The sequence below is a fragment of the Calidris pugnax genome, unplaced genomic scaffold (genome assembly GCF_001431845.1).
Source record: "Calidris pugnax isolate Ruff unplaced genomic scaffold, ASM143184v1 scaffold287, whole genome shotgun sequence".
Taxonomy (NCBI): domain Eukaryota; kingdom Metazoa; phylum Chordata; class Aves; order Charadriiformes; family Scolopacidae; genus Calidris; species Calidris pugnax.
Genome location: NW_015091025.1, coordinates 257,828 through 282,634, shown reverse-complemented (window position 1 = coordinate 282,634; position 24,807 = coordinate 257,828). Strand labels below are relative to the sequence as shown.

Below are 24,807 nucleotides of genomic sequence, written 5' to 3'. Positions count from 1 at the left end.
TTATTTCTCAGTTTATTGGGCTGGCAGTTCTTGAAAGGCTTAGTGTAAGCCAAGACTAACTCTAGCAGTTATGGTATCGATTAATTTTATTATTAGATGAGACGATGAAGGAAGTAAAAACTGACTTCACACAAAAAACTCACTCCTGAAAAAAAAAAAAAAAAAGGTGGTTTGTCTTCATTTGAACTACAGCTGCTCACTTGTTTCATGAGGAAGAGCAAGGGATATGGGGAGGGTAGATGCCTCAGAAAACAGTAGCCAGCCTGGTCATCCAAACGTGCACCTGGAAGATGGGAAGCTTGAGTTCAAAGTGCCCCCTGAGATAGACAGAGAAATCTTGGCAGACTCAGTCTCTGCTGACAACACTTTCAGGGTCTGTGTACATGAGCTTTCCAGGGGGGGACAAAGGAGCTGATTTCCTCTTGGCAATGACAACACTTAGTGGGACGCTTTGGTTTAAAGTTACACTCTGAACCCAGCAGGAACCTTGCATCTCCTGCTATTTCACATGGAAGCTACTGACTGCCCCAGACCCGAGCTGCTCTAGCCTTGATCATAGCTCCAAGAAGCCTCTTAGGGGTTTAAACACTAAAATTATAAGTATCCAAACATTGCTAGAAATAATCCATTATCTCCATCCTATGGGTTTTTGAAGCACTTTGCTCATTAATGGAAAGGACTGCTTTGCAAACAGTGCTGAAGAAACTGTCATCATATTTAATTTCAGTGCATTTTGAGGTTTCCTTTCAGCGTGACACCCTCATTCTCCTTTTGAATCATTTGTTAACATGGGCCAAGTCTGGGATGCTAACCAGGGCAGGGACAGCTGCTACACTAGGACAGTTCGCTGGTGACACTATGACCAAAGCATCAGTGTCTCACTGTGCAGGCAGGGACAGCTGCTACACTAGGACAGTTCACTGGTGACACTCTATGACCAAAGCATCAGCGTCTCACTATGCTCATCATATTTAATTTCAGTGCATTTTGAGGTTTCCTTTCAGCGTGACACCCTCATTCTCCTTTTGAATCAAATGTTAACACGGGCCAAGTCTGGGATGCTAACCAGGGCAGGGACAGCTGCTACACTAGGACAGTTCGCTGGTGACACTATGACCAAAGCATCAGTGTCTCACTGTGCAAAATGGTTTTTTAGCCAAAAAATTTAACCATGGCTGGTGCCACTTCTGTTCCTTTCCATCTCCTGAGCCCGTTGCTGAAGCCTATCCTGTGTCCTTGTGCTCCACAAATGTAAACGGAGCTTGGTCCAAATAAAACTGGCCACTTCCATTCCTTTCCCTTCCAAGAAAAACAACAGGCCTGTTTCATCTCCTGAGTCCGTTGCTGAAGCCTATCCTGTGTCCCTGTGCTCCACAAATGTAAACAGAGCTTGGTCCAAACAAAATTAGTCTCCTCCAGACAAGGACCTTCCTTACACCCAGTGCAAATTCCTGGGGATGAATACCCTCCAGACAGTCAGTCCTTCAACTAAATCACTGCTTGGAGGACTTGAGACCTATTCTATGAGTTTTTAATAGTCATGATGGGAAATGCAACAGCAATATACCTGAAAGAAGCCAGAGCATCCCCTAAATTCACCTAGGAAGATACTGCAGCTGTGCAGGTGTCTTGCAACCTGGGAGACCATAGAGGTTGCAGGGTGTTGAATTTTCTAGAAAATCAATAAAAACGGGTTGAGCAAGCAGCATTAGAAACATCATGGGGACTGTTGATCCTACCTGGGGACATGAGGAGGGACTAGATATCTATGTTATAGAACCCTTTCTGAGCAATTAATTTATGGTTTGATGAAAGTTATTGTCACTTGGAGACATCAGAGCAGTTGAGTTATAACGCATTTCACCAAGAAATTACCAAATTACCTTTTTCACCATCCCAAACAATGATCTCTACTTTGTATGTAAAGCAGAACTGTTACTGTGGCTTCGCTGACATCCTGTTGTTACTTCATGCCTTTCCTTCCCCCTCCACCCAAAGCCATCCTATTATTTGCAACCGTGTTCCCAGGAGCACATCCCTTTCATCTGGTGTTATTCTAAAGGCTCATCAGCCCCTGATGAAACACAAGTTATTCTGAAGACACTTATGAGTTAATTGGCTGAAAAGGCTGGTCCCCACAGAGGAGAATTCTACTTTCTTTGTAGCCCAGCTGCCTAAGGACACAGAACGTGCCCTTCTGCCCATGGCCATCAAGCCAGTTTCAGTGAGGACTGAGCCTCCAGGCTGGCTACATCTGATTCAGCAGTTAGGGAAAGATCTCCAAAGATACCACATTTTCAGATTTGATGGATATGGCTTGGGAGAAACAAGAACCCTTTTTTGTTCCTTCACTGGGAGAAAGGTTTTATGATGCATTCAAGCCTTCTTCGGCACCAAAGAGTCGCTACAGAAGCATTGTCAACTCTGACCAACTAGTGTGGAGCGAGATGAGTTTTATGAGTTGTGCTGCTCACTGAAAAACAGACTTAGAAGTCTGTGTGTAATGTTAAAATAAAAGTTAACACAAACCTAATGAAAAACAATAGCAGAGACAGTGTTCTTCAAAGACTCCTTTGAGAGACGCTGGACGCTTCCCCATCTTCATCCTAATAGATCACATTTGGAGCAGCCCCTCAGTTGGGCAATAAGACAGGTCAAGGTCTGCCACAGCCTTGGGGAACTGGAACACCCAGGTCCCAGCTGAACATCCTAACCACTGATTTGTATGTACTTCTTAAACTCTCCTGCTCCATGGGGCATGTTGGGGTTGCAAATTTGACCAGGAGATCTTCTTCATCACAAGGATTTCCCCACCTCCAAAGCACTGCCAAATCAGCACTTAAACACGCTCTACAATACACACTGCCAACTCATGACACTCCACGGCTGCTACCCTGAAGGGCTCATTGTGTTTTGACTTCCTTTTATCGGCGCAGGTTTCTGGCAGTGAATCAGTCTGCTGGTGGAGACAGAGCAGGAACAGCAGCAGAAGACACCAGCGAGGCAGTCAGAGCAGAGGTAAGGTGCTCATCTCTATGTGCTCAGGGTCTTTTTCTCTGTTTCCCGTCTCCATGAAGACGTTCGGTCTCGGTTTTGTGTGATTGCTTGTGATGACAGAGAGCTTTTTGCCTCCCCCATCTGTAATCCTGTTGCCGTGCTTAGAAACGCGCAATTTCCTCAAGTTAGAAGGCAAAGGAGTTTGACCTGCACAAAAAGGAAGAAAAAGAGCGACTCCCTCATTTTCCTCTACCTGTTTTCTTTGGTCTGAGAACAAGGGAATGAAAGTCCCGGGATTGCAACAGCGTGTGCCGATCGGACCACTCGCTCTCGCAATTTTATGCACGTGTGTGTTTTGTTAATGAGTAAGGCAGAAGATTCTCACCTACATTGAGTCACTGCATTGAGAGTTGCTTCTCAGGCTGTGACTGTATGTGTGTCTGTGTGTGCCTTATAGCTTACATGAAACAAATTTCGTCCTGCTTAAAGAATAGGGATCGATGGATGAATTTCTGAAGGGCTTGTACCTCAGTTTCACCAAATCTTAAAGGTGCCTAAAATACTTTGAAGCGCATTTCTCTCTCGGACATTTTTTTTCCCTTCTAAACGTGTTCTTTCATCAGGGTTTCAGCATGCCCAGTGTTTCCATACAACTTTACCTCACTAGATAAAACCAGCTCCTGTCAAGTGTCTAACCCTGAAGCTTCAGAGAGCAGTGGGCAACCAAACCAATCTGTCTTAGCCCGCTGTATTTGATTTAAAATGTGAATACCTGGAAGCCTGTGAGCCATACCAGCTAAGGCAGGTGATTGCAGGGCGCATCAAGAAAAGTTTGTACTAACAAGAGGAATAATTTAGCCTTTACGTTGCCTCAACTAGTCTTGGAAGTGATTTGAAAACAAGTTGAGGCATTGTCAGAATTTTTTTTCCCCAAATGAGGTTCCCCATGCAGGGAGAGGGCGACATATTTTACTCTCATTAGAATAAAGTAAAACAGCAGAAAGCAAAAAAAAGGGTGTTGTGCTGACTGAGTATGTGGTTGTGAGGCTTCCTATTTTGACAACAAAAAATTAAGTATTTGATATACAAAGAGAATCTAACAGAGTGTGTTTTGGTGCCAAGTTTCTAGTTTTGGGTGTTTCCAAACTCTGCTTCAATCCAACTGTCCGATGACTCACGAGGTTTGACTTCTTTAAATTCATTCAGTCAAATTTAAAAGTTAAATTGAAGATGAGAAGAAAAAATTCCTGCTCCTAAAAGCAGATTTAGAGAGTGCAAAGATCTCTTAGTTACCCCTCCCTCTGTCACACAAATCCTGCTCATCTTCCCCATTACTTGCCTGGGAATATACTAATTTTCTCCTGATCTGTAGCACAATTTACAAGTCCAGATAAACTTCATAGAGCATCATTGCAGATGTCTTATGGTAGAAGCAGACTCCAGAAACATGTGGCTGCAGGAGAACCTCTGTTCCTTATTAAAAATTGGATTTTCTATGTCTAGTGGACCTAGGAATGCCTGGCCTCAGAAAGACTTATTTCCTGCATCTGCTAAACTTCCTAACGCATCTATAATGCATGCAGGTCCCCTATGAAATTCTCCAGTGACAACAAAAGTTAATTACAGGATGGACAGAAAGGTGAACTAACATAAACATGCGGTGGTCATAGAAGCATGTCCTCTTCTTCTGAGGAAACCAAGCTGACAGGAGCAGTGATGTCCCCAGTCATTACTGGTGAGGCAGTCTGACAAGATGCCTCGATGGGCTGAAGCTTTATATTGCATTATGTGTCCGTTTTGTTCTGTGGATTCTATTGTGGAATGTTTTGGTAGCCTGCCTCATCTTCATGGTCAGAAGGGCTTCTTCATGCAGAAGGGCTGCTACTTTTCTCTTCACGGTTCTTATGCTCCCCTCACACCTACAAGCCCAGCAGACAACAAATATCAGGTGAATAAGGGCTTTCCAGAAGGTGTAAGCAGAGTCCTGAGCTTCAGGGATGAATCCTTTTTGTACAGTTCTTCAGATGATAGGAAAGAAAAATCCTCTCCTATGTTCTCACAGCTCTCCCATAGGCAAGGAGCACTGAATAGGTCAGCACTTCTCTTCTTCTCCAAAGGGTTTTAACTTGTAGTCCCACACCCAGTAGCTTTCTTCCCTTTTCTAGGGCACCTTTTAGAGTAAAAATTTTCACATTTAAAAAAAAAAAAAAAGATGTAAGAAGCTCACAGAGAGCAGTGTTCCTGCACTCATTGAATGAGTTCTTGAAAATAAAGACTAAAACCTGGAAGCATATCTGCTGTAGGTGGAGCTGGAATAAACTGGTTCTAGATAGACTGCACTCCTCTATTCAGAAAAGCTAATCTGGTAGCATCAGTCATCCCAGGAAAGGGTAAAGTCTCACCATGACCTTGACAAGATTTGCAATATAGACAGCCATTTCTAAGAGATACAGGAGATGGGCCCTTGGGAATAGGAAGAGTCTTTCTCTGGGTCATTGTTCACTGCTCTAAAATCAAGTAATTCCATGGTTTCTTGGTTGGTGGCAGTCATCAATCTTGAGAGACAGAAACTTTGGGCTCAGGAGTAGCAGTAAGAAAAAAAATAACCAATCAACTGGTGAGAGCAGAGCAGGTTCTTGGAAGAAGTGGGCAGCAGGGGGCTAGTGAAGAAGCCCAAAAGGTTGGTAAACGGAGACCTACACAACTCAGTTTCAGTCTGAAAGCCAAATTTGGCTGGGAACTGATTCATGGGTCTTCTGGGAAGCCACACATGGTCACCTTGTCTGCTTCATATTCTCAGAGGAGCTAATCTCAAACAGAACTTGAACCAGGTCTGGGGCACATCACCTCATGTTGAAAGCACAAGCTGGCACTGATGTGGTACATGTTCCTCTAAGCCTGTTACATCTCCTCCCAGAGCCTCTGAGTCTCTCCTGGTCCCTGCAGAACCCTTCACGAGCCTCTCATTGATTGATCCCTCACCCCAGCACACCACTGACCCATTTGATCCCAGAGGAGGAGGGGGAAGGTGGAAAGAGAGCCCATCCCAAATCTCTCTCACCTCATTCCTGAGGAGAGAAGCAACAAAGAGTGCTTTCTTCTCCTTTCACCTCTCCTACCAGCGGAGAAATGGAAGCAGATAAAGGCAGACAAGTTTCTTTGTCAGGCTTCTTCTAGACTCATGCCAAGAGCTGGCCCTGGCGACCAACCACCTCTCCCTTGTCATCTGCAGACAGCTCAGGCTTATTCTCGGCTGGTGTGTCCAAGTGTTTTCCTCACCCCTTCTGTAACCTTCCCTGTTCCCTGAGCTGTGGATGGTCCCTGCTCACACAGGGACTTATTCCAGCAGCCCCTTTGGGAACAGACCTTGGGCAACTTTCAGGAGACTCCCCATTTGGGTCTTCCTGTGCAATTCCACACCACCCTCTTCCTAATGCAAGCCCTGTGTGTCCTCTTTCTCACAGCCGCAAGATGTGGTGCCTCCTTGTGCTGCTCTGTGCCCACGGAATCACCTTTTCAGCAGGATTCACCACTCCCAATTCAGACAGCAGGCTGCACAAGAAGAGTCGCAACCCCGAATGCTTTATGAATGTCGTAAGTTGGGTCGTTTTCTCTCTCTCTTTTTCTAAATTGTCTAAATTCTCCATAGCACTGCAATGGAGGATGCCAGCTGCTACTTTTGGCTCAAAGACCAGGCGACCCCCCAGAACCTCCTCAGGGGCCCTGGAGATCCAGCCTACAGAATTTTGGCCCCAGAAATAGGACTCAGCCCTGGACTGTGGCCAAAGCATGGACTACATGCTCCAGTCCATACCAAACTGAAGAACATACTTTTACTGCCTGCATTTAGGGTGACACCCAACAGATACGTGATGAACTGATGAACAGATGAACACAAGGCTTGGCCAATCCTCATGACACTTCCTTGCAGTCACTTTTCCCAACATACACCTTGGTATTTTGGGCTACCACACAAAGAAAGGGAGGGTGCGATCGTAGCAGGAGGACAAAGATATCCCTCCTGTGCATGGGGCTAGAAGAAACCTTGATGCTCCTACCTAAAAAGTCTGAGCTGCCAAAGAGCTCCTTTGCAGTGGAGGCAAAGGCTGGTTTCTAGTCTCAAGGGAAGCAAAATCCTCCCCTTCTGTACCAACCTGTCTGCTCAGTAAGGTGGCAAGGGAGGATGAACCCCTTCTTCAAACAGCAGGTTATCACAACACAAAGTAATCCAAGACCCCTTGCTCTGAATCACCAAGGATTTCCTCACAGTACATGCAAAATTTGGTGTAGGTGGTCTCATGAGTTCCTTCATGACAAGAGCTCCACCCTTGTTTGCATTGCCTGCATAGCTTGCCTAATCACACTTTGGCAAGAAAGGACTCATTATGGACTCATTATAGCCCCAAACCCATATCTTTTTGGCACTGTCTTATGCAGATACTGCTGCATGTTTACTCTCTAGAAAGTTCAGTCTGTATCAGCCTTGCAAAACATGAGAAGCTATCTCCCAAGAGCTTAATTGCTCAGTACAGTTCTAATTTGTCTCCTAATATGGGGTCAAATACCAGACAACTACCACCCAAACAGGTCTGAAGAAGACTTTCAATGCATCTTTTTACAAGACTGTGGTGTTTTTTTCTGAGCCATGGTCCCTGCGGCCAGGGGTCTTGCACTACCATCACAGAACAGCCCACATCCACACAAAACTCAGCTTGGTTGCCCTCCAAAACAGACAGCTTGAACATTAACAGACTCTCCTTTGGCTTCCCACAGAGTGAAATTATCAGATACCACGGATACCCCAGCGAGGAATATGAAGTTACCACAAAGGATGGATACATTCTTGCTGTTTACAGAATTCCTGCTGGGAGGAACAGCCGAAATACAGGTGTGACACAGTTATAGAGCATAAGGAAAATCCGGGAGTCAGCTCTCACTTGGGTCCCTCCATCTTTCCCCTTTGCACGTGCAATGACAAGTTCCACACCTTTCCATCTCAGCAGGAGCAACCAGTCAGGACTGTGGTCTGAATCAATGACAAGTTCCACACCTTTCCATCTCAGCAGGAGCAGCCAGTCAGGAATGTGGCCTGAATTCTGTCTGAATCCCTCACAAGTCCACACAATCAGTGTCTCTGCCCTCATTTCAGACTTTTCTAATAATTTTGCCATATCCCAGGTTTTTTTCCTTCATGTGACTGGGGGAGGGTTTGGTAGAGTGGATCTGGGGAGGTTTTGCTTTAACACCCAAAGCAAGATATATTTAAAATAGAAGTCTGACAAAAAAACCTCTCAGGTTTGGCATATGAATATTAATTCCCAGCCTTCTGGAGAACAGATATTCTTAAGGAAGGTGATAAGGATTTTAAGTAACCTGGGGCTTTGAGCATCCTGGTCTATGATAAGAAATCAGGTCATCAATGAAAAGCAAATGCATTTCATTTGTTTCTTCACATTTTCTGAATAGAACAGAAAATTCTACCAGTAATTTGTCACCTTGTTTGTTCCTCCTTGTTAGACTTAACAGAATATTTTGGATGTCTCCTCCTATTTGGAGATCATCTGGACCAGGCCCTTTCTCAAAGCTGGGTTAAACAATGTTAGATCAGGGGCCTCTCAGCCCTGCTCAGCTGGTTACTGAATATACCTAATTGTAGATATTTTTCTTTGGATTGATTATTCTTTGTTTTCCATACACTATTCTGCATTCAGCAGTTTTCAGCTGTGGGTATGTGGTTTCAGTATAGGGACCTGTATGGTGGCTTTCCAGTGCAAGAGCAGGTGGGGACAGGCCTCCTCATTAAATTCTTAATTTGCCAGTCCTGTTATGAAATGGTTCCTTCAGGTTTCTCAGACCAATATCTGTGCATAGTTCTCCTGGGAGTTTCCTGAGGAAGGAAAGGTTTAAAACCTCTCACAAACAAAAGCCTGCACCCCAATCCTAAATACACATTGCTCTGCTCCAATATAACAATACTTTCATCTTTTCCAGGTCAAAAGCCTGTAGTGTTCCTACAGCATGCTTTGCTGGCAGATGCTACCCACTGGATTTCTAACCTGCCCAACAACAGCCTGGGCTTCCTCCTCGCAGATGCTGGCTACGACGTCTGGATGGGAAACAGCCGAGGGAACACTTGGTCTTTAAAACACAAGATATTTAGTCCCAGCCAGAAAGAGTTCTGGCAGTTCAGGTACTCTTTCCAGGAAGAATTACTCAAGACAGAAACCCCAGGGTAGATAGCTTCAGCCAGACGGGTTTTATCTAAACCAACATCAGAACAGGGTCTACACCAACCAAGGAGAGGAAAGAACAAGACAAAGAAGGATGCTCTCTGCTACTCACAGTTGGGAGTATCCGCTGGGATTTCAGACACTGGGAAATGACCGGGGATGCTGAGGAAAAAGGAGATCACACTGTGAGACAGAAAACAAGAACCTTCGGCTGAGCAGCCTTATCTAGAAATCTCTGATCTCTCACAGCTGAATTCAACCAAGAGCTAAGTGTGTTTTGTAACCCACTAGTGAAAAGCACTGATTACATTCAGCTGCCTGAGGGCTGCAGCTGACAGGGGATACTGGCATCTCCTCTGCAGAGCTCGAGGCATCAGGCAGCACAGCCTCAGCCCCCTGCCCCGTTCCCCAACTCAAGCAAGGATGCAGACAAAGCATCCAACCTTTCCTTTTAGTGAGTCCCGCTTGGCACAGTGAACAAATCTGACGTTCAGTAGCCCACAAATTTTCTGCTCCCTTTTTGTGTTTCTCCCCCGTAGCTTTGATGAGATGGGCAAATACGATATTCCAGCTGAGCTGTACTTCATCATGAATAAAACTGGACAGAAGGATGTGTACTATGTTGGTCACTCCGAAGGCTCAACAGCAGGTAATTTGGGGCCACTCAGGGTTCACAACCCTTCTTGTTCCCACCCTCAGTAGGTGGATCTCCCCGTTGAAGCAGTTGTTTTTCTGGTTCGTGGAGGGCTGGCAAACGTAGAAGTGCCTCCTGAGTTGAAATTTGCAAAATATACAAAACTTTTCTAAAACCAGCTTTGGCTGGCATTAATAAGCAAAGAAATCTAACAGCAGATCCAAATACAGTTCAACTTTTAAAATAATTAGAGATGCAAAAGTGCTTATTTACTGGGTACTTCAGATACTGGGCACTTTTCTTAAATTCTCAGCAACAGGAATTTTCATTGAGTTGATCTTGTCTATTAAGACATACAATTATTTTCCTTATGGACTGGAAGGAAAAACTATAAAGATAAAGAGCACATATAATACATAATTTCAAATAACAGAAGCCAAGGGAAAAGAACCTTAATGGTATTAAGTCATGTGGCTTAATGGCAATCTTGCAGTTTAAAGCATAGTTCATTAACAAATTGCCAGAGACTGAAAAATATGAAAAAAACCCCACCTTAATAACTTATGTTTTCTTAGTGCCAGCCTTTAGCATTAATGCACTTCATGGCCTTTGAATGAAACTAACTTATTTTTATCATCAGCTGAAAGTTTCTGATGTTTATAGCTTATGTGTAAGTCCCATGAATGGACATTGATTAGAAATGAGCAACTGCCAGTTCATTAAACTACCCAGAAAAAAAGGAGGAGAAAATGTGGGAAAATTATATATTGTCTCAGCGCCAGATCTTTTCTTTCTTTTCCTCTCATAAGAGTATTTAAAGACCCTCATGGCAAAACAAACTAACCATCTAGGCTTTCTTCAGCTGCTTTTGATGCAAACAATCAGTTGAAAACACCCAAAGCTCCCAGTGTTCAGCTAATTATTCTACAGTTTCATGGAAGCATAAACAAACATAGACCTATAGAGACTATAATCTGGAAAACTCAGTTTTTATGAGTTTGGTGAACTTTGGAGGGAATTGGTTTAATCACGAAAACCTCATTGACTTGTCATCTACAAAAACTGTTCAGATAAAGGCAATGTCCAGACCTGCTCTAAACCTCAGAATGAACTTTGCCTCCTGAATAAAAATTCATTTCAGGACTTTGCTTCAATGTTTGCCTTGGGTAAAACATGGGCGACAGACAATGGGCTGCAAACCTCCTCTCACTTCTTGTTTGCTACCTACTGCATATTTATTTATTTAGTCTGTGGAAGGTGTCTTCACTAACCCAGGATGTCTCTTTTGTGTTTGCAGGCTTCATAGCATTTTCTACTTACCCTGAGCTGGCTCAGAGGGTGAAAATGTTCTCTGCTCTGGGCCCAGCAACCACATGTTCATATGCTACGAGCATTCTCATTAAGATAACAAGTCTTCCTGATCCAATGCTCAGGGTATGTTATTTTTCCTTCTAAGAGGCTCAGTGCCTGACTTACCTTCACAGGGTTCACTCAGGTGGAGACGAAGTGTCCCCACACCGTGATGTGCTGATGTGATGTGCTGATACCGAGCTTGGGATTAATTAAGTGCTCTTGAAAAAAAATCTGTTCCCAAACTCTGTGGGGAAAATACTGGAGACATAGGGCTTGAAGCAGGAGGTCACAGCGAAGTGGGAGACTTGTGGAACTCTGTCTCATCACAGGATTCTTGCTGATTACTAATATTGTGCTGGCCTCATGCAGGAGGAATTAGACCAGGGCTACAGTAACAGCCATGACAATCTCAGGAACTTCAGAAATGAGTGAGCGTTGAGGTCACTACACCAGAAATGGAAGGATAGCTTCCTCCAGGACTGGTGCCAGCAATAGGAAGGATGAAGGACACGTGATGCACTGTGGGGAAGCTGTTTTGGAGGGGAAACGGGAGGGCAAGTTGTTCAAACAACCTTTGAACAGTGAGTTAGGAGGCCAGGTTACTTGCAAGTTTCCTGCATAAAATGTTTCTGTAACAAGAAAAAAAAAAAGATGTGTTTTGCTTTTCCCTTCCCCCAGTTCGTATTTGGCTGCAAAGGAATGGCACACCAGATTGGATTTCTGAAAGGACCCGTGACACAGTTATGTGCAAGCCTGGATAAGTTGTGTGGCCACATACTCTGCTACATAGCTGGGGGCGACATAAAAAACCTGAACACCGTGAGTACCTGCAAGAACACCCACTCAAAGTAAAACCAGAGGGATTTTGGAAGTCACATCCGTGTACTCCGTCCTTACCTAGTAACTGTCATGGGTGAAAATGGACATAAACCACAAGGTGGTTCTCAGCAAACTGAGGGAATCCCAGGACATTGTGCAGTGGGAAAACAGGACTAGAGCTAACGATGGATGGGACCAACAACCAGGCACATTCCAGTCCCAGAAAGAAAGGACTGAATTCAGCCTAGAGCTATAGTACACATACCAATAAATGTGCCCTCTTTTGGGGCTAAGCCAACTAGATTTTGGTCATACGCAGGTGCTCTTTAAAAAGAGCCAATGGATGATGGAGACTTCTTCTTGGTTGCATAGTTCTGTTTCCTCCCTTAGCGTGCAGACACCAGGGTTCCCTGAACACTGGAATAATAAGTTTCTTTGTCAGGCTTCTTCTAGACTCATGCCAAGAGCTGGCCCTGGCGACCAACCACCTCTCCCTTGTCATCTGCAGACAGCTCAGGCTTATTCTCGGCTGGTGTGTCCAAGTGTTTTCCTCACCCCTTCTGTAACCTTCCCTGTTCCCTGAGCTGTGGATGGTCCCTGCTCACACAGGGACTTATTCCAGCAGCCCCTTTGGGAACAGACCTTGGGCAACTTTCAGGAGACTCCCCATTTGGGTCTTCCTGTGCAATTCCACACCACCCTCTTCCTAATGCAAACCCTGTGTGTCCTCTTTCTCACAGCCGCAAGATGTGGTGCCTCCTTGTGCTGCTCTGTGCCCACGGAATCACCTTTTCAGCAGGATTCACCACTCCCAATTCAGACAGCAGGCTGCACAAGAAGAGTCGCAACCCCGAATGCTTTATGAATGTCGTAAGTTGGGTCGTTTTCTCTCTCTCTCTTTCTAAATTGTCTAAATTCTCCATAGCACTGCAATGGAGGATGCCAGCTGCTACTTTTGGCTCAAAGACCAGGCGACCCCCCAGAACCTCCTGGGGGGCCCTGAAGATCCTGGCTACAGAATTTTGGCCCCAGAAATAGGACTCAGCCCTGGACTGTGGCCAAAGCATGGACTACATGCTCCAGTCCATACCAAACTGAAGAACATACTTTTACTGCCTGCATTTAGGGTGACACCCAACAGATACGTGATGAACTGATGAACACGAGGCTTGGCCAATCCTCATGACACTTCCTTGCAGTCACTTTTCCCAACATACACCTTGGTATTTTGGGCTACCACACAAAGAAAGGGAGGGTGCGATCGTAGCAGGAGGACAAAGATATCCCTCCTGTGCATGGGGCTAGAAGAAACCTTGATGCTCCTACCTAAAAAGTCTGAGCTGCCAAAGAGCTCCTTTGCAGTGGAGGCAAAGGCTGGTTTCTAGTCTCAAGGGAAGCAAAATCCTCCCCTTCTGTACCAACCTGTCTGCTCAGTAAGGTGGCAAGGGAGGATGAACCCCTTCTTCAAACAGCAGGTTATCACAACACAAAGTAATCCAAGACCCCTTGCTCTGAATCACCAAGGATTTCCTCACAGTACATGCAAAATTTGGTGTAGGTGGTCTCATGAGTTCCTTCATGACAAGAGCTCCACCCTTGTTTGCCTTGCCTGCATAGCTTGCCTAATCACACTTTGGCAAGAAAGGACTCATTATGGACTCATTATAGCCCCAAACCCATATCTTTTTGGCACTGTCTTATGCAGATACTGCTGCATGTTTACTCTCTAGAAAGTTCAGTCTGTATCAGCCTTGCAAAACATGAGAAGCTATCTCCCAAGAGCTTAATTGCTCAGTACAGTTCTAATTTGTCTCCTAATATGGGGTCAAATACCAGACAACTACCACCCAAACAGGTCTGAAGAAGACTTTCAATGCATCTTTTTACAAGACTGTGGTGTTTTTTTCTGAGCCATGGTCCCTGCGGCCAGGGGTCTTGCACTACCATCACAGAACAGCCCACATCCACACCACTCAGCTTGGTTGCCCTCCAAAACACACAGCTTGAACGTTAACAGACTCTCCTTTGGCTTCCCACAGAGTGAAATTATCAGATACCACGGATACCCCAGCGAGGAATATGAAGTTACCACAAAGGATGGATACATTCTTGCTGTTTTCAGAATTCCTGCTGGGAGGAACAGCCGAAATACAGGTGTGACACAGTTATAGAGCATAAGGAAAGTCTGGGAGTCAGCTCTCACATGGGCCCCTCCATCTTTCCCCTTTGCACATGCAATGACAAGTTCCACACCTTTCCATCTCAGCAGGAGCAGCCAGTCAGGAATGTGGCCTGAATTCTGTCTGAATCCCTCACAAGTCCACACAATCAGTGTCTCTGCCCTCATTTCAGACTTTTCTAATAATTTTGCCATATCCCAGGTTTTTTTCCTTCATGTGACTGGGGGAGGGTTTGGTAGAGTGGATCTGGGGAGGTTTTGCTTTAACACCCAAAGCAAGATATATTTAAAATAGAAGTCTGACAAAAAAACCTCTCAGGTTTGGCATATGAATATTAATTCCCAGCCTTCTGGAGAACAGATATTCTTAAGGAAGGTGATAAGGATTTTAAGTAACCTGGGGCTTTGAGCATCCTGGTCTATGATAAGAAATCAGGTCATCAATGAAAAGCAAATGCATTTCATTTGTTTCTTCACATTTTCTGAATAGAACAGAAAATTCTACCAGTAATTTGTCACCTTGTTTGTTCCTCCTTGTTAGACTTAACAGAATATTTTGGATGTCTCCTCCTATTTGGAGATCATCTGGACCAGGCCCTTTCTCAAAGCTGGGTTAAACAATGTTAGATCAGGGGCCTCTCAGCCCTGCTCAGCTGGTTACTGAATATACCTAATTGTAGATATTTTTCTTTGGATTGATTATTCTTTGTTTTCCATACACTATTCTGCATTCAGCAGTTTTCAGCTGTGGGTATGTGGTTTCAGTATAGGGACCTGTGTGGTGGCTTTCCAGTGCAAGAGCAGGTGGGGACAGGCCTCCTCATTAAATTCTTAATTTGCCAGTCCTGTTATGAAATGGTTCCTTCAGGTTTCTCAGACCAATATCTGTGCATAGTTCTCCTGGGAGTTTCCTGAGGAAGGAAAGGTTTAAAACCTCTCACAAACAAAAGCCTGCACCCCAATCCTAAATACACATTGCTCTGCTCCAATATAACAATACTTTCATCTTTTCCAGGTCAAAAGCCTGTAGTGTTCCTACAGCATGCTTTGCTGGCAGATGCTACCCACTGGATTTCTAACCTGCCCAACAATAGCCTGGGCTTCCTCCTCGCAGATGCTGGCTACGATGTCTGGATGGGAAACAGCCGAGGGAACACTTGGTCTTTAAAACACAAGATATTTAGTCCCAGCCAGAAAGAGTTCTGGCAGTTCAGGTACTCTTTCCAGGAAGAATTACTCAAGACAGAAACCCCAGGGTAGATAGCTTCAGCCAGACGGGTTTTATCTAAACCAACATCAGAACAGGGTCTACACCAACCAAGGAGAGGAAAGAACAAGACAAAGAAGGATTCTCTCTGCTACTCACAGTTGGGAGTATCCGCTGGGATTTCAGACACTGGGAAATGACCGGGGATGCTGAGGAAAAAGGAGATCACACTGTGAGACAGAAAACAAGAACCTTCGGCTGAGCAGCCTTATCTAGAAATCTCTGATCTCTCACAGCTGAATTCAACCAAGAGCTAAGTGTGTTTTGTAACCCACTAGTGAAAAGCACTGATTACATTCAGCTGCCCGAGGGCTGCAGCTGACAGGGGATACTGGCATCTCCTCTGCAGAGCTCGAGGCATCAGGCAGCACAGCCTCAGCCCCCTGCCCCGTTCCCCAACTCAAGCAAGGATGCAGACAAAACATCCAACTTTTCCTTTTAGTGAGTCCTGCTTGGCACGGTGAACAAATCTGACGTTCAATAGCCCACAAATTCTCTGCTCCCTTTTTGTGTTTCTCCCCCGTAGCTTTGATGAGATGGGCAAATACGATATTCCAGCTGAGCTGTACTTCATCATGAATAAAACTGGACAGAAGGATGTGTACTATGTTGGTCACTCCGAAGGCTCGACAGCAGGTAATTTGGGGCCACTCAGGGTTCACAACCCTTCTTGTTCCCACCCTCAGTAGGTGGATCTCCCCGTTGAAGCAGTTGTTTTTCTGGTTCGTGGAGGGCTGGCAAACGTAGAAGTGCCTCCTGAGTTGAAATTTGCAAAATATACAAAACTTTTCTAAAACCAGCTTTGGCTGGCATTAATAAGCAAAGAAATCTAACAGCAGATCCAAATACAGTTCAACTTTTAAAATAATTAGAGATGCAAAAGCGATTATTTACTGGGTACTTCAGATACTGGACACTTTTCTTAAATTCTCAGCAGCAGGAATTTTCATTGAGTTGATCTTGTCTATTAAGACATACAATTATTTTCCTTATGGACTGGAAGGAAAAACTATAAAGATAAAGAGCACATATAATACATAATGTCAAATAACAGAAGCCAAGGGAAAAGAACCTCAATGGTATTAAGTCATGTGGCTTAATGGCAATCTTGCAGTTTAAAGCATAGTTCATTAACAAATTGCCAGAGACTGAAAAATATGAAAAAAACCCCACCTTAATAACTTATGTTTTCTTAGTGCCAGCCTTTAGCATTAATGCACTTCATGGCCTTTGAATGAAACTAACTTATGTGTTTTGTAACCCACTAGTGAAAAGCACTGATTACATTCAGCTGCCCGAGGGCTGCAGCTGACAGGGGATACTGGCATCTCCTCTGCAGAGCTCGAGGCATCAGGCAGCACAGCCTCAGCCCCCTGCCCCGTTCCCCAACTCAAGCAAGGATGCAGACAAAACATCCAACTTTTCCTTTTAGTGAGTCCTGCTTGGCACGGTGAACAAATCTGACGTTCAATAGCCCACAAATTCTCTGCTCCCTTTTTGTGTTTCTCCCCCGTAGCTTTGATGAGATGGGCAAATACGATATTCCAGCTGAGCTGTACTTCATCATGAATAAAACTGGGCAGAAGGATGTGTACTATGTTGGTCACTCCGAAGGCTCGACAGCAGGTAATTTGGGGCCACTCAGGGTTCACAACCCTTCTTGTTCCCACCCTCAGTAGGTGGATCTCCCTGTTAAAGTAGTTGTTTTTCTGGTTCGTGGAGGGCTGGCAAACGTAGAAGTGCCTCCTGAGTTGAAATTTGCAAAATATACAAAACTTTTCTAAAACCAGCTTTGGCTGGCATTAATAAGCAAAGAAATCTAACAGCAGATCCAAATACAGTTCAACTTTTAAAATAATTAGAGATGCAAAAGCGATTATTTACTGGGTACTTCAGATACTGGGCACTTTTCTTAAATTCTCAGCAACAGGAATTTTCATTGAGTTGATCTTGTCTATTAAGACATACAATTATTTTCCTTATGGACTGGAAGGAAAAACTATAAAGATAAAGAGCACATATAATACATAATTTCAAATAACAGAAGCCAAGGGAAAAGAACCTTAATGGTATTAAGTCATGTGGCTTAATGGCAATCTTGCAGTTTAAAGCATAGTTCATTAACAAATTGCCAGAGACTGAAAAATATGAAAAAAACCCCACCTTAATAACTTATGTTTTCTTAGTGCCAGCCTTTAGCATTAATGCACTTCATGGCCTTTGAATGAAACTAACTTATTTTTATCATCAGCTGAAAGTTTCTGATGTTTATAGCTTATGTGTAAGTCCCATGAATGGACATTGATTAGAAATGAGCAACTGCCAGTTCATTAAACTACCCAGAAAAAAAGGAGGAGAAAATGTGGGAAAATCATATATTGTCTCAGCGCCAGATCTTTTCTTTCTTTTCCTCTCATAAGAGTTTTTAAAGACCCTCATAGCAAAACAAACTAACCATCTAGGCTTTCTTCAGCTGCTTTTGATGCAAACAATCAGTTGAAAACACCCAAAGCTCCCAGTGTTCAGCTAATTATTCTACAGTTTCATGGAAGCATAAACAAACATAGACCTATAGAGACTATAATCTGGAAAACTCAGTTTTTATGAGTTTGGTGAACTTTGGAGGGAATTGGTTTAATCACGAAAACCTCATTGACTTGTCATCTACAAAAACTGTTCAGATAAAGGCAATGTCCAGACCTGCTCTAAACCTCAGAATGAACTTTGCCTCCTGAATAAAAATTCATTTCAGGACTTTGCTTCAATGTTTGCCTTGGGTAAAACATGGGCGACAGACAATGGGCTGCAAACCTCCTCTCACTTCTTGTTTGCTACCTACTGCATATTTATTTATTTAGTCTGTGGAAGGTGTCTTCACTAACCCAGGATGTCTCTTTTGTGTTTGCAGGCTTCATAGCATTTTCTACTTACCCTGAGCTGGCTCAGAGGGTGAAAATGTTCTCTGCTCTGGGCCCAGCAACCACATGTTCGTATGCTACGAGCATTCTCATTAAGATAACAAGTCTTCCTGATCCAATGCTCAGGGTATGTTATTTTTCCTTCTAAGAGGCTCAGTGCCTGACTTACCTTCACAGGGTTCACTCAGGTGGAGACGAAGTGTCCCCACACCGTGATGTGCTGATGTGATGTGCTGATACCGAGCTTGGGATTAATTAAGTGCTCTTGAAAAAAAATCTGTTCCCAAACTCTGTGGGGAAAATACTGGAGACATAGGGCTTGAAGCAGGAGGTCACAGCGAAGTGGGAGACTTGTGGAACTCTGTCTCATCACAGGATTCTTGCTGATTACTAATATTGTGCTGGCCTCATGCAGGAGGAATTAGACCAGGGCTACAGTAACAGCCATGACAATCTCAGGAACTTCAGAAATGAGTGAGCGTTGAGGTCACTACACCAGAAATGGAAGGATAGCTTCCTCCAGGACTGGTGCCAGCAATAGGAAGGATGAAGGACACGTGATGCACTGTGGGGAAGCTGTTTTGGAGGGGAAACGGGAGGGCAAGTTGTTCAAACAACCTTTGAACAGTGAGTTAGGAGGCCAGGTTACTTGCAAGTTTCCTGCATAAAATGTTTCTGTAACAAGAAAAAAAAAAAGATGTGTTTTGCTTTTCCCTTCCCCCAGTTCGTATTTGGCTGCAAAGGAATGGCACACCAGATTGGATTTCTGAAAGGACCCGTGACACAGTTATGTGCAAGCCTGGATAAGTTGTGTGGCCACATACTCTGCTACATAGCTGGGGGCGACATAAAAAACCTGAACACCGTGAGTACCTGCAAGAACACCCACTCAAAGTAAAACCAGAGGGATTTTGGAAGTCACATCCGTGTACTCCGTCCTTACCTAGTAACTGTCATGGGTGAAAATGGACATAAACCACAAGGTGGTTCTCAGCAAACTGAGGGAATCCCAGGACATTGTGCAGTGGGAAAACAGGACTAGAGCTAACGATGGATGGGACCAACAACCAGGCACATTCCAGTCCCAGAAAGAAAGGACTGAATTCAGCCTAGAGCTATAGTACACATACCAATAAATGTGCCCTCTTTTGGGGCTAAGCCAACTAGATTTTGGTCATACGCAGGTGCTCTTTAAAAAGAGCCAATGGATGATGGAGACTTCTTCTTGGTAGCATAGTTCTCAGTTTCCTCCCTTAGCGTGCAGACACCAGGGTCCCCTGAACACTGGAATAATTAAAAGAGAGGAAAAAGCTCCTTTTCTCTTCCCAGTCTTCAGACTATTTGGGTCCCACAGAAATACCATAAGGGGCGTTTTCCCATTTTTGCTGTCACTAGAATTGGGCCCAACAGGTCTCATCACAGGATTCTTGCTGATTACTAATATTGTGCTGGCCTCATGCAGGAGGAATTAGACCAGGGCTACAGTAACAGCCATGACAATCTCAGGAACTTCAGAAATGAGTGAGCGTTGAGGTCACTACACCAGAAATGGAAGGATAGCTTCCTCCAGGACTGGTGCCAGCAATAGGAAGGATGAAGGACACGTGATGCACTGTGGGGAAGCTGTTTTGGAGGGGAAACGGGAGGGCAAGTTGTTCAAACAACCTTTGAACAGTGAGTTAGGAGGCCAGGTTACTTGCAAGTTTCCTGCATAAAATGTTTCTGTAACAAGAAAAAAAAAAAGATGTGTTTTGCTTTTCCCTTCCCCCAGTTCGTATTTGGCTGCAAAGGAATGGCACACCAGATTGGATTTCTGAAAGGACCCGTGACACAGTTATGTGCAAGCCTGGATAAGTTGTGTGGCCACATACTCTGCTACATAGCTGGGGGCGACATAAAAAACCTGAACACCGTGAGTACCTGCAAGAACACCCACTCAAAGTAAAACCAGAGGGATTTTGGAAGTCACATCCGTGTACTCCGTCCTTACCTAGTAACTGTCATGGGTGAAAATGGACATAAACCACAAGGTGGTTCTCAGCAAACTGAGGGAATCCCAGGACATTGTGCAGTGGGAAAACAGGACTAGAGCTAACGATGGATGGGACCAACAACCAGGCACATTCCAGTCCCAGAAAGAAAGGACTGAATTCAGCCTAGAGCTATAGTACACATACCAATAAATGTGCCCTCTTTTGGGGCTAAGCCAACTAGATTTTGGTCATACGCAGGTGCTCTTTAAAAAGAGCCAATGGATGATGGAGACTTCTTCTTGGTAGCATAGTTCTCAGTTTCCTCCCTTAGCGTGCAGACACCAGGGTCCCCTGAACACTGGAATAATTAAAAGAGAGGAAAAAGCTCCTTTTCTCTTCCCAGTCTTCAGACTATTTGGGTCCCACAGAAATACCATAAGGGGCGTTTTCCCATTTTTGCTGTCACTAGAATTGGGCCCAACAGCTCAGTCCACAACCTGTAGAGCTACAGAGGAGTGCAAGACACCCACCGTGGGATTCACAGAGACCAGTGTGTCCATCAGAGAGGACAGGAGAGAAAGGAGGGTTGTCCATATGTTTATGGACACTGTCATGTGCCTTAAATTCCCTATACAGTGGCCAAAGTACGCAGAAGCCAACCTGTGTAATGTTTATTACTGCAGTATCTGTAAGAAAGGGGGCCCATTCTTCTGTATCTATAACCACTTGTAAAAACACATACGGGAAATCAGTGCAAATTAAGGCACACGTCCATTTACCTCCCATTCCCACAAGGCTGAGTCCCACCCAAGTTCTGCAACTGGATGAATATGGAGCTCTTTGCTTCCCCAAAAAATCCCCCAGGTCTGCCCGTCAGTTAAGGGAGGAAATGAATCTCACAGCTACAGTGATCCCCCCAATTAGCTGACAGTCATTTCACTTTTAATCAGCACATTCAACTCGCAGTGTCCTGTGCTGTACCAGGGCACATGGCACACAGACAGAGCCTCCAGAGATATAATCAGCTACTCACACACACTGTCTCAGAAACCTTCTAGAATAAAATTATAAACAGCTAAAGTACTTCCTTGTCACTTGAGTCCCAAGCATAATGACTAAGACCAACAGCTGCATTCCACACCCCAACAAAACTTAAAGATCTTCCCACTCTAAATATACACGAGTGAGCTCCACAGTCCTGGCCTGATAAACGGGGACACTGCTCTTCCCCTATCTGAAGGGCACGAGTAGGTGTCAAACTGCAGGACAACTCACAGCCACGCACTAAGGAAAGACACAGGAATGGGATGGATCATTCCCTTTCATGTCCAAGAGGGAATGGACACTCAGAGGGTGGCCTTCATCCTCACTGTTCTGCTGCAGTGAGTGCAGAGGGGGGAGAGAGGTAGGTAAGGCAACACGGTTTCCCCGAGAACTCACCCTTGGGTCCCAGCAAAACTAAGAACAGAAAAATTCAGATTTTAGGACCTGCGAGTGCTACAGAAAGAGGGTGGTCTGTGATAATGTTTCACCTGAATCTAACACTCACAAGTGTAAAAGTCTGTTCACAGACAAGGCATATGGTTCCTCACATTTTGCCCCCCCTCCTGATGCAGGGATGTGTCCAACCACACGTCCATTTACCTCCCATTCCCACAAGGCTGAGTCCCACCCAAGTTCTGCAACTGGATGAATATGGAGCTCTTTGCTTCCCCAAAAAATCCCCCAGGTCTGCCCGTCAGTTAAGGGAGGAAATGAATCTCACAGCTACAGTGATCCCCCCAATTAGCTGACAGTCATTTCACTTTTAATCAGCACATTCAACTCGCAGTGTCCTGTGCTGTACCAGGGCACATGGCACACAGACAGAGCCTCCAGAGATATAATCAGCTACTCACACACACTGTCTCAGAAACCTTCTAGAATAAAATTATAAACAGCTAAAGTACTTCCTTGTCACTTGAGTCCCAAGCATAATGACTAAGACCAACAGCTGCATTCCACACCCCAACAAAACTTAAAGATCTTCCCACTCTAAATATACACGAGTGAGCTCCACAGTCCTGGCCTGATAAACGGGGACACTGCTCTTCCCCTATCTGAAGGGCACGAGTAGGTGTCAAACTGCAGGACAACTCACAGCCACGCACTAAGGAAAGACACAGGAATGGGATGGATCATTCCCTTTCATGTCCAAGAGGGAATGGACACTCAGAGGGTGGCCTTCATCCTCACTGTTCTGCTGCAGTGAGTGCAGAGGGGGGAGAGAGGTGGTCCCACAGAATCCTTTCTCTAAACACAACATCTGATCCAAGAGCATTCACTCAGGTCTCCCCAATTTCTTACAGTCCTCTCCTCCTGTGTACCCCATCGAGAAGATAAGCACACCCACTGCTGTTTGGAGCGGTGGGCAGGACAAATTTGCAGACCCCAAAGACATGGCGAAGCTGCTTCCTCGGATTTCTAACCTCATTTACCACGAGCATTTTCCTTCTTGGGGGCACCTTGATTTCATCTGGGGCCTTGATGCGACTGAGAAAATGTATCTGAAGATCATTGAACTAATGGCAAAATACTTTTGAAACCACACGTGGAGTATTGATTCACCCAATTAAAACCTCCAAAATTTGTATTTGGCAATAAGGGTGATGTCTGGGGAAGAGGTAAGCGCACAGACACACATAATGGATACCATTTGGGTATTTATCTGCACTTTTTTGTTTCTTGCTTTCCTCATGTTTTGAGGTTTTCCATGGTGTTACTGTGACTGCTGCCTTCCTGAGAAGTTTGAGGTGTATAGGAATGAAAGCTGAAAATGTGAATGTATTTGAGCACACACTGCAGGGATCCCTTAATTTGGACAGCTTTTATTTCTACAAAACTGATTTTCCTAAGCCTGAACTCTGTTCTTCTCATGTATATCTTGCGTATCCCACAGAGATATTCCCATGCCCAATTTGTGTCTTCCCATGAAGAACCAAAAGTGAGATTTACTCATTTCTCTGTTGAAGTACAATTGCCCTTTGTTTAAATTAAATCTTTTATCTACTTGACAGAGAACTTGGCTCTGTTTGTTTTTTTTTTTCCTTCTGACATTTACCTACAACATCAACACAACCAAGAGATCTTCACACACAATAAACTAGGCAGGCAATAGATGACTTCCAAACATCAAGCAACCCAAATTTGGGAAAACTCATAGAAGTAATCTCCTGTCCTCCACAACTACACATCACCCAAAGGTTTGTTCGCACACTCTAAGCCCCCAAACTTCAAAGACCACGGACAGCAACTGAGGAATGAGGAGATAAATACCCATTGGGCAAGATGCACTCCAACCAATGCTGCTTCCACCCCAGGAATTACTCTTGACACTGGCAACAAAGTCATTGTGAGCACTCTGAGCTACCAGCTTTGATTTTTACATTAATCTGTGTCTTTACCATTCTCATTTGAAGCAATTTCTACAGCAGTCAGCTGTTTTCCCTTTCTGGCTATTAGTCCAAAGAAGGAACACCTTCATTGTCCATGCAAGTGCCTCACTTCTACTCACCTACAAGTCAATCTGGTGGATCAGAGTGCCAGTCCCCAAGTTAAACCCAAAGTGTTCACTATTACAGGCTCAGACAGGGTACTTTTATTTCCTGGGGTGTTTCTGGGTGGGGCCCTGGACTCATATTGCCCAACCAAGATCCTTTGTAGTTGGAGTCAGCATCCAGTAGAATAGTTACACTGGAGAAAAAAAATATAAAAATATATATGCATGTTCTGCAACCCAGGAAAAATATGCTGGCTTGTCCATGCACTTAGTCTGGCAGCCATTAGCAACGCAGATCACAGCATCTATCACCCGAACTTATGACAGCTTATGGGAAATGGCCCAAACCATCAACAAAAATAAAGATCCATTAGACCAGGAAAGCAAGACACAGCAGCATTTGAAAGGAGAGTCCCCTTTATTGCTGCATTATTAAATCACAAAGCGCCAGGCCACCTTAATGCGTTGCTTACTGCTGCAGGTTTTCTTCTGCCTTCACCTATGCAAGAGCAGACTCATGAATTTATTATTATTTCAGTATGTGCATTCCCCGCTACATGTGCCACTCTGAGAAGCAGGCTTATCCCCTCCAGTCCCGTGGGATGGATACAGCTGGTTCCCATCAACAGCATTTTATTTATTGATTTATTTATTTTTTATTTGGTACAGTGTTTGTATTGGAAAGGTAGTCAGGAGATTTGTTTTTCTACAGCAGCAAACATGTTTTCATTATTATTTCTTAATGCTTTAAAGTGACATGGGAATTGGCTTTCTTTGTGGTCTCCAGTAACTTGCTGAAGTCTCTTTTAGCTGTTCCTTATAGATATAAAAGATGGAAGATAATAATTTCCTTAATTCTCATTATGTTGCTACAAGGTGTGTGAAGCTGGTAGCAGGGG

General features: G+C 44.4%; 2 protein-coding genes across 2 annotated transcripts; both read left to right on the top strand.

Annotated features, from left to right (window-relative positions):
- Positions 1–2,959: 2,959 nt before the first annotated feature.
- On the top strand, positions 2,960–12,066 carry LOC106896121 (lysosomal acid lipase/cholesteryl ester hydrolase-like). Its single transcript, XM_014955850.1, has 7 exons — positions 2,960–3,018; positions 6,462–6,591; positions 7,771–7,885; positions 8,989–9,187; positions 9,767–9,876; positions 11,159–11,295; positions 11,893–12,066. The coding sequence occupies exons 2-7, from the start codon at positions 6,469–6,471 to the stop codon at positions 12,064–12,066; spliced, it is 858 nt and encodes a 285-aa protein (XP_014811336.1). The 5' UTR covers positions 2,960–3,018; positions 6,462–6,468.
- A 714-nt stretch (positions 12,067–12,780) lies between these two features.
- Positions 12,781–23,430, top strand: LOC106896119 (lysosomal acid lipase/cholesteryl ester hydrolase-like). Its single transcript, XM_014955849.1, has 7 exons — positions 12,781–12,903; positions 14,073–14,187; positions 15,228–15,426; positions 16,006–16,115; positions 18,388–18,524; positions 19,122–19,262; positions 22,719–23,430. The coding sequence occupies exons 1-7, from the start codon at positions 12,781–12,783 to the stop codon at positions 22,950–22,952; spliced, it is 1,059 nt and encodes a 352-aa protein (XP_014811335.1). The 3' UTR covers positions 22,953–23,430.
- The last annotated feature ends 1,377 nt before the right edge of the window (positions 23,431–24,807 follow it).